The following is a 14,685-nucleotide window of genomic DNA, read 5'->3' on the forward strand; positions in this document are numbered from 1 at the left end:
CAGATTATTTGATGACTTCCTCCCTTGTTATGCTTATTACCTAGATCATGGATACACAACATTAGCTACTAGTGTTACTCTACTGAAAGCTTCAGAAGTTGAAGAGATCCTCGATGGGAACGATGAGAAATACAAAGCTGTTTCCATTAGCACAGAGCCTCCAACCTACCTCAGGTAAGTGATCACAAAGGAAACTGGATCTATTGAAAAAGGTTTCCAATTTGTGTAATTGCCTTCTCGCTAGTGAGTGATCTGTTTTCCACATACTATAGATGAGATGTAGATACAAATTCAGACTAAAAAAGGTGTATGAGCTTCTTTGACCAGTGTAGGCAGACCATTGAAATGAAAAGGCTGCTGTATACGTGAAGTGTGACGATGGGCAAAACAAAGGAAAATGTGCGACATAATGCGAACAGGAGCTAAAATATATGGCTAATAATTTCAAGCCAAATAAATTGTGTTTTTCCTGCCTAAGTATGCCAATTCATGCCCTTAAATTACTTTTAACTTTGAAGTAAAGGAAGATCCATGTCTTCCAGGTATTAGATTAAGAAATCTGTTCAATGATTTAAAGGGTTTGTAAACCATTGACAGTGGAACTCGACCCGCTTCCGTGTCACAGCTTTTGGTTGACAGCTGCAGGAGCCATTGACGCCTGCTGCTATTTGTCCATCGAGTAGAGCGACAGCAGCTGGAGCTGCTGCGCTCATGCACATCATCGGATCGGGCTCCGGTAAGAAAAGGGGGGTGTTGGGGGGGGGGGGGGGATCTGCAGTAGAGGTCGACCGATATGGGTTTTTCTCTGGCCGATGCCGATGCCGATATTTACAAATCGCGGTGGCCGATGGCCGATATGTGATGCCGATTTTTTTGGGCCGATATATTAGGCCGATTTTTTTTTTTTTTTTTTTTTACCTTCATCTCATAAAATCTAACAGTTAGACCCCTTTCACAATGGGGCATTTTCAGGCGCTTTTGGGCTAAAAATAGCACCTGTAAAGTGCCTGTCAAACGGCTCCCCTGCAGTCTCAGTGTGAAAGCCCGAGTGCTTTCACACTGAGGCGATGTGCTGGCAGGATATTAAAAAAAGTCCTGCAAGCAGCATCTTTGGAGCAGTGTATACCACCACTCCTGCCCATTGAAATGAATGCGCACCACTGTCGAATCGCCTGCAAAGCGTTTCGGCAGCAGCGCTTCAGGGGCGCATTTAACCCCTTCCTCGGCCGCTAGCTGGGTTATAAGCGACCTGCTAGCAGCCGAATAGCGCCGCTAAAATGACGGTAAAGAGCTGCTAAAACTAGCAGTCTTTTACCGTCAATGCATGCCCGCTCCAGTGTGAAAGCAACCTTCAGTGATACGGAAATTTTTTTACATTTAAACATTTATTAAACAAAACAAACCTCCAATCAGTTCACTTGTATGTAGAATTTAGATTAAAAAAATATAAAAAAAACCTCTCTTAAATATTAAATACACAAAAACAGGTAATCAAAACTTCTGGATGGAAAAAAAATGGGCTAACTTTACTGCTTAGTTTTTTTTTTTAATTTATTAGTGTATTTTTTTTTTTAAATTACATTTGAAAGACCACTGCGCAAATACCGTGTGACATAAAATATTGCAACAACCGCTATTTTATTCCCTAGGGTCTCTGCTAAAAAAAATATATATAATGTTTGGGGGTTCCAAGTGATTTTCTAGCAGAAAATACTGGATTTTTACTTGTAAGCAACAAATGTCAGAAAAGATTTAGTCTTTAAATGGTTAAACTGAGAACTTCTACACACGGAATTTAGTTCATTCAGAAGTGTAAACATTGTATCCTTCAGGTTCTTTTTATCAGATTTGGCAGGCTGCCCAGAGAGGGGGAGAAGTCGCTTCACACAGGCAACTAAACACTGACTTCTATTACAGAAGTCTTTTGCAAGTCGCGCTGAAGCTATATCGGCTTTTTTATCAGCACAATCGGCCGATGCCGATTAAGTAAAAAACACCAAATATCGGCCGATATATCGGCTGGCCGATATATCGGTCGACCTCTAATCTGCAGCACAGAAGGTTTTTTACCTTAAAGCGGAGTTCCACCCAAAAGTGGAACTTCCGCTTTAAAGACTCCTGACATGCCACACTTGGCACGTCATTTTTTTTGGGGTGGGGGGCAGGTACCTAGTTTTGACAGGTACCCAGCTCCCACTTCCGTTCTCGCCGCCTAGGCGACTGGAGCGGATGTTCTCTCCCCCTCCCTCCCTGCAATCTTCTAGGACACGTCACAGGTCCCAGAAGATTGCCCGGCCTTTCATGATGTGCATGCACAGTGCGCACCCAGCTGTGAAGCTGCAAGCTGTCACTGCCGGGTTGACCACACTAGTGATGCCGGCACGGTGGAGAAAACCAAGGCTTCGGGAGGCCGCATTACTGGATCGTGGGACAGATGAGTGTCTGTTTATTAAAAGTCAGCAGCTACACTTTTTGTAGCTGCTGACTTTTAATATTTACAAATGGCTGGAACTCCGCTTTAATGCATAGATTGCATTAACGTGAAAAACCTTAAGACTTTACAAGCACTTTAAGTTGTCTTTCTTCATCTAATGTATATATGTCCTATTGTAAAAAAAAAACATTGTTTTTTTTGTTTTTAATTCTAGGGAACAAAAAGCAAAGCGAAACAGCCAGTGGGTTCCAACACTGCCCAACAGCTCCCATCACTTAGATGCTGTGCCCTGTTCGACTACTATTAACAGAAATCGCTTGGGTCGTGACAAGAAGAGGACTTTCCCTCTTTGGTGAGATTTGTCTGAACTTTACTTCTATAACATTGCATTGTGGATTTTTCTTCCTAATGACACAATGCTTTTATAACTCTGGGTATGTACTAGTTAATCATAAACCTTAGAATGATGAGAATATAGAATGCTTTTGTACAGAATATGTGATGGATAGGCTTAAACATTTAAAATATTTTCCTTTTAAGTCAGATGAGTATAAAATAATGCACAATAATAATATGCATTCTTTTAGCCACCATTGGAGCTTAACCCCTTCCCGACCAGTTATACTGGTTGGCACTGCTGAGCGAGCAATCGTAGCTGTACGTCAGCTCTTTAAGGCGCTGTAGCAGGCATGCGCTACTGGAGGCGCATGCCCGGGCACCCGCGATCGCTCGTGACAGAGCGAGATCCAGGATCTGTGTGTGTAAACACACAAATCCCGGTTCTGTCAGAGCAGAGGAGACAGATCGTGTGTTCCTAAGTAGGAACAATGATCGCTCTCCTCCTCTAGTCAGCCACATTCCCCCGACAGAAAACACATAGAGAACACATTTAACCCCTTGATTGCCCCCCCCTCCAGTGTTAACCCCTTCCCTGCCAGTGACATCTATACAGTAATCAGTGGCTATTTATAGCACTGATCGCTGTATAGATGTCAATGGTCCCAAAAAAGTGTCCGATTTGTCCGCCGCAATGTCTCAGTCCCGATTAAAAATCACAGATCACCTCCATTACTAGCAAAAAAAAATAATAAAAATGCGATAAATCTATCCCCTATTTTGTAGACGTTATAACTTTTGCGCAAACCAATCACTATACGCTTATTGTGATTTTTTTTTTTTTTTCTTCTCCAAAAATATGTAGAATACAGAAAGCTCTATTTGTGGGGAAAAAAGGGCATACATTTTGTTTGGGTACAACGTCGCAGTGCCGTATCGCAAAAAATGGCCTGGTCAGGAAGGGGGCAAATTCTTCTGGGGCTGAAGTGGTTAGGGTGCTTTTCACATGTTTCAGGCTTTTGGTTTGCTTCTTTTAGTTGTATAGCATTTTGTATACAGAGCTAAATGACCTGGTAGCTCATGATGAAACTTAAAGCTATCCATAGATCGAAATTCACCCAGGTCAGAAGGGACCAGCTAAATTTAGATCCTTCTATAGGCGAATGATCAACTTCTCCTGAACTGGCTTGTTGGAAAACTATAATTTGATCAACAGTACAGTTCTGGTTAGTGTATTCTGACAGGGAAGGAGTCCCCACTGGCAGAATACAATAATACATACAATAATACAGCGGGAAACATTCCTCCATCTACCTCGCTTGTGTGTATGGCCGATCGAAAAGAAACTGATTCATGTATGGCCAGCCTTACACTCACAAATAAACAACACTGCCTTAGGAAGCCTTTGCTCTGCTATCTCTATCTAACCTATCGTGCTTTGGAAATCTTGCATAATGCACAAAATAGAAAATGTATTCCATACAATTTTTTTCCCCTTTTTTCATGTTTTAAATTTAAATATGCCTCATAGTACAGAAAAATAGTGTCAAAGTATGTTAACCACTGAATTGAACTGGTAATTTACAGTAATTTGCCATTAAATGTGATCTGCCTATCCAGAGCAGACACAGCCCGCTCTACTCTATGGGCCCTCCAATCTGATCTGCCAAGATGGAATAGGACAGATCCCCTCCTGTGTGTGTGTGTTTTTTTTTTTTTTTTTTTAATTTATTTTAATTTTTTTGGGGGGATCGAATTGGAAGTAGGCGGGTATAAACGGACACAAGACTGTTTACACCTGCCGCTCCATAGAGGTGAATGGTTTTGGTATCACGCCTGTGACAGGAGCCAGCACTATACAGGAAGCATCAGCTTATGCGGCTCTGCTCCACATCTGCTTGCTTCCTCTACCACTGGCTTCATTCACAACACTGTTGCTCTGGGATGGCAGGTCGGCAACCCGCGATCTGGGCTTGCCGACCCGCCATCCCAGAGCAGGAGGTCGCGGGCACATGTGGCCCCCAGGCCACTGGTTGAGCACCCCTGCACTATAAGAAACTCCAGCAAACATTTTCGTCCGAGGAAAAGCCTTGAGATGAGTATTTTCGTACATGGCTCCGACTTGCTGTGAAACAACTAGGAAAATTGGACAATCGTTCGCCCAATATTTTTCTTCTTTTTTATTTTTTTAATAGTATGTACCCAACTTAAGGCCTCTTGCACACTGCAGCTTGAAATAGCTCAGTACAGCTTTTTTATTTTTTTTTTTTATTTTTTTACTGAGCTAAAATACAGTCCATTAATTGTAATGTGCCTATGCACTCAGGCGTGTAAACAAGCGCAGTGCATTCGTCAGTAAAAATAAAATAGAAAAATCTGTATTTTTGGTCAGTAATTTACGCCTCATGTGCACAAATACACACGATTGCGCAAATGACTATTTACATACTGCAGAACAAGAACGCGAGATTAAGTTTGTGCACAAATTGCACGATTTTGCGCAAACGCATGTGTGTAAAAATACGCACAAATACATAGGAAAAAAGTGTGCAATAGGCCTTAGTCACAACAATAGATAAACACAATGTGCTTAAAGTGGTTTTTCACACTGAAAACAAAAAGTCAGCACCTACAACTACTGGTGCTGCTTTCCCTGTATTTTTGTGATCTGCTAGTCTTATCTGACTCACAGCTCCCATGTAGGTCTTCCTTATATGGTCTGTTTAGTGTATTAAAAAATCATTGAAAAGAGGACTTGGGAATAATAATTGTACTAAAAGGTGTGTGCTGGGGGGTGGTAGCACTGGGTAGACATAGACCAGGAATGAAGCCTATATGAAGTGGACCTTCCTCTGTGTTGGAATAGAAAGGTAGATTGTTTGACTGGTTAGATGCTACTCTAGTTTTGCTGAAATTTTGATCTAGAACTGACTGATGTTTTTCAATCATTTAACAGTTTTGATGACCATGATCCAGCTGTTATTCATGAAAATGCTTCTCAGCCTGAAGTACTAGTTCCCATCAGATTGGACATGGAGATAGATGGACAGAAGTTGCGAGATGCCTTTACCTGGAACATGAATGGTACAAGTGACCTAAAATGTCTTCAATTATTATTTATTTTATTTTTCAGTAACAAGTCTAGGTGCTTTTATCATTAATCCATAGTTTAACCACTTGATGACCGTATAATTTAGAAACACGGCAGCTAGGTGGCTCTCCTGCGCCAGATCACGTACCTAGTACGTGATCTGGCACTTCGGGTAGGGGGCACGGGCCACCGAGAATTTGACTCTGCTGTGATTTTTACACCGCAGATGTCGAACAGTTGGTGCCAGCCAATGGATTACCACCGGCACCTGCTGATTGTCCGCCACACACAAGATAGGGCTCTGCCTTTCTAAACAAGACAGAGCCCTGTCCAGTCAGCGGGGAAGTAATAGATTTTCTTTCCCCACAAAGCAGGGAAGGAAATCAATTACTTCCCTCAGTAAAAGCACAACATACAGTACGCACAAACACTGCCTAGGCACACATTTAACCCTTTGATCGCCCCTAATGTTGACCCCTTCTCAGCCAGTGTCAATAGTACAGTGACTGTATAATATTTTTTTTTTTTTTTGCATCAATCACTGTACTAGTGTCACTGGTTCCCGTCAAGTTTCAAAATGTCTGCCGCACTATCGCAGTCCTGCTATAAGTCGCTGATAGCCACCATTACTAGTAAAAAAAATAAAAATATCCCATAGTTTTTGTAGGCGCTGTAACTTTTGCGCAAACCAATCAATGTACTATTGGGATTTTATTTCCCCCAAAAATATGTAGCAGAATACACAGACCTAAATTTATAAAAACATTTTATTATTTTTTTTATTATTGAATGAATGTTCTATAGCAGAAAATAAAATAAAAAAAAAAAAAAAAAAATGTTTTTGCAAATGAAGAAAGAAAAGTTTTATCTTTTTTATTTTTTTCATTTTCAAAAACTTGTGACAAATGGCGAGATCTACAAAATACTCAACATGCCTCTCAGCAAATAGCTTGGGATGTCTACTTTCCAAAATGGGGTCATTTGGGGGGGGGGGGGGGGTTTGAACTGTCCTGGAATTTTATGCACAACATTTAGAAGCTTATGTCACACATTACCCACTCTTCTAACCACTTGAAGACAAAGCCCTTTCTGACACTTTTTGTTTACATGAAAAAATATTTTTTGTTTTTTGCAAGAAAATTACTTTGAACCCCCAAACATTATATATATTTTTTAAAGCAGAGGACCTACAGATTAAAATGGTGGGTGTTGCAATTTTTTTTTTCTTTTTTCACACAGTATTTGTGCAGAGATTTTTCAAACGCAATTTTTTGTGAAAAAACACACTTTTTTTTTCAATTTTAATGCACTAAAACACACTATATTGCCAAAATGTTTGATGAAATAAAAATGATGATCTTATGCCGAGTACATGGATACCAAACAGGACATGCTTTAAAATTGGGCACAAACGTGCAGCGGCGACAAACTACATACATTTTTAAAAGCTTTTACAGGTTACCGCTTTAGATTTACAGAGGAGGTCTACTGCTAAAATTACTGCCCTCAATCTGACCTTCGCGGTGATACCTCACATGCATTGTGCAATTGCTGTTTACATATGACACCAGCCCGACGCTTGCGTTCACCTTTGCGCGTAAGCACGGGGGACAGGGGTGCTTTTTATTTTATTTTTTTATTATTTATTTTGCTTTTTTATTTTATTTTTACTGTTCCTTTTCAGTTTTTTTTTTAATTTTCTTTTATCATTTTTATCTCAGGGAATGTAAATATCCCCTATGAGAGCAATAGGTAGTGACAGGTACTTTTTTTTTTTTTTAAATTGGGATCTATTAGACCCTAGATCTCTCCTCTGCCCTCAAAGCATATTTCCCGATGGCACTGTTTATATCCGGCGAAACCTAAGTCATGAAATGCTCCTAGCTTCCGGTTTCTTAGGCCATAGAGATGATTGGAGCTGTTCTGATCTCCAATCAGCTCTATAGTCAGCTGGTGGAACCTCCAGCTACATTCTCGGGTTCCCTGGTGAGACAGGAGAGCCAGAGAAAATCATGGAAGACGGTGGGGGTTTGTAAAAAAGCAGTATAGAGGCTAATTAGCCGCTAGGATTGCTTTTATATGAAAGCCGACCGCTGCCTAAAAAGAATGATACCTAAACCTGCAAGTATCATTCTGGTATAACCACTCGAAGTTCAGCAACATACCAGTACGTCTCTGGTCCTTGTGCATACATTGTAATGTTTTTTTCATGCAGCCTGTGGGCTGAACGAAAAAAAGAGATTGATCGGTGGTGGGTATGCCCACCATTAGAATACCGCCCTTCATCTACCCACTTCTAATGATGGGCATACATGCACCATTTTTTTTTTTTTTTTTTTTTTTTAACTGTGGTGGTGAAATCACCTCCTACAGCTCTGGAGTCGCTGATTTACGTAGCGTGGGAGCAAATGCTGTCAGAATAAACCCGTGCTGCAGCTGAATGGCGTACCTGCTAAGCAAATGATGGTTAACAATAAAACAAACATTACAGTATAACATACCATACCTGCAAAGCAAATACAATAAAACATAGTAAAAATAAAACGGAGAGAGAACAATAGATATAGAACAATAGTGAGCAAACAGTAGAGCAGACAGTAGAGAGCGAACATAAGAGAGAACAATAGAGAGAGAAGAAAAATAAAACCAACTATTTTTGGCGCTTTTTATTTTATGTTTTTTTGTGTGGGTTTTTTTTTTTTTTCACTTTTATAAAAACTAAAAAAACTGTAAACTGAACGTTGCAGATTAGGGTCTCTCAAAATGTGATGGCCATCACATCTTTCGAGACCCTGTGTATGTGTGCCTAGTACCCTACGCTAATACTCCACTAGTGTATGGTAGCGTTTGAAACATTCACCGATGCATTGACTAGGGTGGTCAGGACAGGAGGGACAATAAAAGCACGTGTCACGCCTAAATCCACGTTTTCTGCAGACACGAAATCATCTTTGGGGTATTCTTTGGGTAGGGTTACCAGGGAGGACATAAGGAAAATGCCTCTCGTGCAGCCGGCTCACTGCATTTGCGTTGGGAAGGTGGGCCATAGCACCGTCTGGAAACAGAAGGGCTGTGATGATCTCTTCCTTGAATTTAACTGCTTGCGGACCAGCCGCCGCAGTTTTAATGCGGCAGGTTGGCTCTGCTGCGCAAAATCGCGTTATTGTACGTGATCTCGCGAGGCTTGCATAGCAGGCGCGAGCTCCGTGAGTCCGACCGCAGGTCCCGCGGACTCGATGTCCGCAGGGATACCCGCGATCGTCTCGCGGAGAGGAAGAACGGGGAAATGCTAATCTAAACAAGCATTCCCCCATTCTGCCTAGTGACACTGTCACTGATCACCGCTCCCTGTAATCGGGAGCGGTGATCAGTGATGTGTCACTGCGAGCCCACCCCCTCTGTAGTTAGAACACATCCCTGGAACACACTTAACCCCTGCAGCGCCCCCTCCTGGTTAACCTCTTCACTGCCAGTCACATTTACACAGTAATCAGTGCATTTTTAATCGCACTGATTACTTTATAAATGTGAATGGTCCCAAAAGTGTCCGATCTGTCTGCCATAATGTCGCAGTCACGATAAAAATCGCAGATCATCGCCATTACTAGTAAAAAAAAATTATTAATAAAAATGCAATAAAACTATCCCATATTTTGTAGACGCTATAACTTTTGCGCAAACCAATCAATAAGCGCTTATTGCGATATTTTTTTTTTTTTACCAAAAATATGTAGAATACGTATCGGCCTAAACTGAGGGAAAAAAAATGTTTTTATATATTTTTTGGGGATATTTATTAAAGTAAAAAATACTGTTTTTTTTTTTGTTTTTTTTTCAAAATTGTCGCTCTTTTTTTGTTTATAGCGCAAAAAATAAAAACCGCAGAGGTGATCAAATACCACCTAAAGAAAGCTCTATTTGTGGGAAATAAAGGATGTCCATTATATTTGGGAGCCACATCGCACGACCGCGCAATTGTCAGTTAAAGCGTTTGCGTTTGTATAGCACAAAAGCATTCAGTAGAGCCAATTGAAATAAATGTACAGACACTTTTTTGTATCAGCGTCTGGCCTTACGGGCAATTAGGTACAGCGCCAACAACTGGTTGTTGAGGTCCACCCCTCCCATATTAAGGTTGTATTCGTGGACACAGAGGGGTTTCTCCAACACCAGACGCTGTAGAAGTTTGGACTGTCGTATCTGCGTGAAGGGAGGACAGAACGAAAACATTCCGTGAATCCCTCCACTTCACTGCTAACAAATTATTACCCGTCTAAGTCGGGATTCTACAAGCCATTGGGGGAAGCCCCGGCGATTAGATCACACGGTGCCACATGCGCCAATTCCATAATCAAAAAGGTGACAAAGTGCCACGCTCGTGTAATAATTGTCCACGTACAAGTGGTACTCCTTTCTGAATAAGGGTGACCTCACGTCCCACACAATCTTGCCAGCGCTCCCTATGTAGTCTGGGCAGTTCTCTGACTCTACGTGACTATCTCTTCCCTCGTAAACCATAAAACTACATGTATAGCCTGTGGCCCTGTCACAGAGCTTATACATCTTGACCCCATATCTGGCACGCTTGCTGGGAAGATAGACAAGCGGCTTCTGGGCTCATCAACGCAGACAACTTGATTGGGAGTAAACAAGGCTGCAAACTGTTGGTTGAAGTGGTTTACAAGGGGCCAAATTTTGTAGAGCCGATCAAATCCAGGGTCACCCCGAGGACGACAGAGTTCATTGTTGTTGAGATGCATGAACCGCAAGATCTGCTCATATCGTGTCCTGGTCATGGAGGCAGAGAACACGGGCGTATGGTGAAATGGGTCCGTGGATAATATGAACGCAACTCACTCTTTTTAGTTACGCCCATGAGGAGGGAAAGACCCAGAAAGGTCTTAAATTCTGAGACCGTAATAGGTCTCCAGTCTCTGGCAAGGGTCAACTGGGGATTAGCGGCGATGAATTGACCAGCATACAAATTGCTTTGGTCCACAATAGATCTATAGAGATCTTCAGTGAAAAACAGTGAATAAAAATCAAGTGACGTAAAATCAACTGTTTCCACCTGAATTCCAGGCTGGCCAGTGAATGGGGAAAGTACGGGTGCTGCAGAAGTGGTGGGCTCCTAATTAGGATTGGCGAATGCAGCAGGAAGGGCGCTTTGGGCTCGATGGGCCGGTGTTTGTCTTCTTTTTGGTGGCAGCGGGACACTACTTGTGCTTGCCACCTCGCCAGCTTGAACTGCACTTATGGGACTCGCTACGTCACAAAGTGTTACTGCAGTGCTGGATGTACGACCAGGATGTACTAGGCCGCTGGTGCTTGCCAGTTCACCAGAAGGATGAGCGGCACTAGTACTGGCTCCCTGCTCCATACGAGAGCCCTGCGGTTGTTGCACCTCAACGGCAGCAGAAGAACAGGGTTGGGTACGCCTGACCTTGGCAGGGACCACAACTCCATCGTCAGAGCTATCTGTCAGGGTGCCACTGCTGTCTACAGGTTCGTATTCTGAGCCTGAATCTGACAGATGAGTGACTTCCTCTTCACTATCTGTCATGCTCAGAAACGTGTAGGCCTCTTCACTACTGTACCTTCGATTTGACATTTTGGTCTCTAAATTTACAGGTACACTAGTGAGTCTCACAGGAAAAAAAGCTCCTGACTGCTTCAAACGCTGCCAAAAAAAAAAAAACTGTTAGCAGTTATGTGTGTTGTGTTTTGTAAGTGACAGTGATCGATTGATGCTGGGCGGAGGGGCTAAACACAGACGCTAGCAGGTATCTGGGTTGATCCCGCTAACACTGCGTTTTTGGGAACCCTAAACTGCTGGGGACGCTAGTATAGATCTGATCAGATATCAATCCGTTCAGACGCTATACTTCTAAGCGAGGTGTATGGTGCGTGCGTGGGTGTTAGCGCTACTGGAACTAATGTGAAGCTGCCTGGGGCGACGCAGACCCTGACTGACGCTAAAACCTAACTGATATCGCCCGCCGGGTGATCAGGGGGTTAAACCTTTATTTAGGTAAAATATGGCGGGTGCCCTGACACTACAGAAAATAAACTAGCTAACCAGCGTCACCCATGACACTTATACAGTGATCACTGGTGATGGTGTGATCAAGGGGTTAAACCTTTATTAGGGGGGGCCCTAGACCTATCTGGGCCTACACTAAGTACCCTAACACTGATTTTTGTCACTAATGACACCAGTACAGCAATCAAAAAAAAAAATCTGAACACTGCACTGGGTGACAAGGTGACAGGGGATGAAGGGGTTAACTGGGGGGTGGCAAGTGTACCTACGTGGAATGCTGTCAGTGTAGTGTTGATGCACTTACTCTGGGATGACTCTCCTCGGTCTGGAACGAAAAGACCTACACGAGGAGAGATGACATCACTTCCCCTGCTGTGTTTACATTTACACATGCAGGGGAAGGATCTCATTTGCCAGGAGCAATCACCAGGTCCAGGCCAGATACCATTGGCCTGGGGATTGATCAGTTCTGAATCTAATCCGATTTTCGTGGCCGCCGAGGGGGCATATAACTACGAGGCTTCGGGCAGCCAGGCTAACCTGCCGTAGTATAACTGCGGAGGCTGGTTCGGAACTAGTTAATGGGGGGGGGGGGGAACAGTAAAGTTAGCCCAATTTTTTTGTATAATCTGAAAGATGTTACGCCACGTAAATATTAAACATGTCATGCTTTAAAATTGTATCCGCCCATGGAATGGCGGAAAACTACTGTGCTTAAAATTCCAGGCGACGCTTTAAATGTCTTTGCAGTTTACCAGTTTAGAGTTGCATAGGAGGTCTGCAGCTAGAATTATTCCTCTCGCTCTGACATTCGCGACAATATGTGTGGTGCGATCCCCGTTTATGCGTGTGGAAGTAACAGTATGCGTTTGCACATACGCATCGTGGGACAGGGGCGCTTTCAATTTAACCTTTTTTTTTTTTTTTTTTTTTGTTGTTTTTTTTTTTTTGATTAACTTAGTTGCTGTAACAAGGGATGAATAACATCCCTTGTAACAGCATGGGTCATGACAGGTCTCCTTTATGGTGAGATCTAGGGGTCTATCAGACCCCAGATCTCTTCTCTAGCCTTCCATGCAGCCACTCAGACACAGATCGGCCTGAATGGATGCTTTTCTGGGCGCTAGTGACCAGGTAAACAAAGAGGCGAAACCCGGAAGTGGCAAAATACTTCTCGCTCTCAGTTTCCGGGATTACAGAGAGAGTGATGTCTATTCTTCTCTCTGTTCAGTGCAGCCATTGCCATCGGCAGCATCGCTTCGGGGCTCCGTGATGGGACGGTAAAGCTCGGGAAAGGCGGCTGGAGGGGGTGGGACCCCCTACCGCACCCCGCAGAAGTGATTGAGTGGCTAATTAACCACTCTAATCACATCTGATAGAAATGGAATCGTCGGCTGAAATGATCCATACCTGTATTTGTAGGCATCATTCCAACTACTGAAACCATGGCGCACGCGGCTTCTCCGCACATGCGCTGTAGTCTTTATCTGGGTGCACGAAGATTCGCTTCAAACGCGAATACAGCCACGCCCATTCACCGGGACCGCGTATGTATGCGCCTCCATCCCGTAGGGTGGCAAGAAGCGTGACAGATCCCCCTCCCCGGAGCCTCCTAGTTTGGAGCAGGAATGGGTTGAGGTTGAGGGAAGCGCTAAAAGCTCAGGATTCTCTTGAGGGCCTGGCGGATGAGTCTGCTTCTGGACAAGAAGATATCCAGTTGATGTCTGCCTCTCAGTCGCAGAGGCTTTTCATCCAGTCTCTTACCGAGATGGTTCGTTCTGCTTTTAAGTTGCCTCTTACAGAGGTTACTGAGCTCCCCTGACCCTCTTTGGGGTCCCCGAGGCCTCTTCAGGTCGCACAGGCTTTCCCCTTGCACCCTCTTTTGGAACAGGCGGTGCATGCTGATTGGGAACATCCTGACAGGATTTTTGTTCGTCCTAAGAGGTTTTCCCTTTTATATCCCATGGATGAAAAGTTTAAGAAGTGGAGCATGCCAGCCGTAGATGCAGCAGTCTCTTCCTTAAAAAAAGAACTTAACTTGTCCGGTAGATAACACACAGGACTTAAAAGACCCTGTGACAAAAAGTCATTATTAAAAGCTTCCTTTTCTTTGGCCAGTCCAGCTATTCAGCCAGCTGTTGCAGCAATTGGTATGTGCCAGTCCGTAAAGGATCAGGTCAGACAGCCTGACATGCCTAACCGGGAGGATGATCTGGCTGAAAAAAAGGTGGATATTCCTCGAGCGCTGTTTTGCTGTTGACGCCTTAAAGGATTCAATACAGCAGGTTTCTCGTTTGGCTCTATTGTCTGTACATATGCGCAGACTTTTGTGGCTTAAGAACTGGTCATCCGAGCTTCCTTGTAAAAAGTTATTGGCAGGTTTTCATGGGGAACGTTTATTTGGTGATCATTTGGACAAATATATCCAAAAGATTTCCGGAGGGAAAAGTTCTCTAATTCCTGTGAAGAAAAGCACCAGGCTTCCCTTGTTTAAAACCTCAGGGACTGCTTCCTCAAGTCTCTCAGCGCCGCCAAAAGGTCGCTAGAGCCAAGGGCAAGCCACAAGGCCGTGGCCAGGAAAAGCCCTGGGTCCAACACCAAGCCCTCCTTTTGGGAGGTGGGGGGAAGGCTGCTGCACTTTGCGGACATGTGGAGAACAATCGTTCAGGACGAGTGGGTCACCTCAACTATATCCCGCGGTTACAAGCTGGAGTTGCGGGGGGTTCCCCCCTCAGAGGTTTCTAAGATTCAGCGTTCCCTTGGATCCTCCAAAAAGAGACT

At 43.5% G+C, this 14,685-nt stretch overlaps 1 protein-coding gene across 1 annotated transcript in view; it reads left to right on the forward strand.

Moving 5' to 3' along the window:
- The window catches only part of SMARCB1 (SWI/SNF related BAF chromatin remodeling complex subunit B1), a 46,649-nt gene that overhangs the window by 13,167 nt on the left and 18,797 nt on the right, over positions 1 to 14,685 (forward strand). The window contains exons 3-5 of the mRNA XM_073629195.1: positions 45 to 174; positions 2,649 to 2,786; positions 5,727 to 5,854. Of these exons, the coding sequence (XP_073485296.1) occupies positions 45 to 174; positions 2,649 to 2,786; positions 5,727 to 5,854 (396 nt within the window). The remainder of the gene's footprint in view (positions 1 to 44; positions 175 to 2,648; positions 2,787 to 5,726; positions 5,855 to 14,685) is intronic.

This window comes from Aquarana catesbeiana, linkage group LG01, assembly GCF_042186555.1.
Source record: "Aquarana catesbeiana isolate 2022-GZ linkage group LG01, ASM4218655v1, whole genome shotgun sequence".
Taxonomy (NCBI): Eukaryota; Metazoa; Chordata; class Amphibia; order Anura; family Ranidae; genus Aquarana; species Aquarana catesbeiana.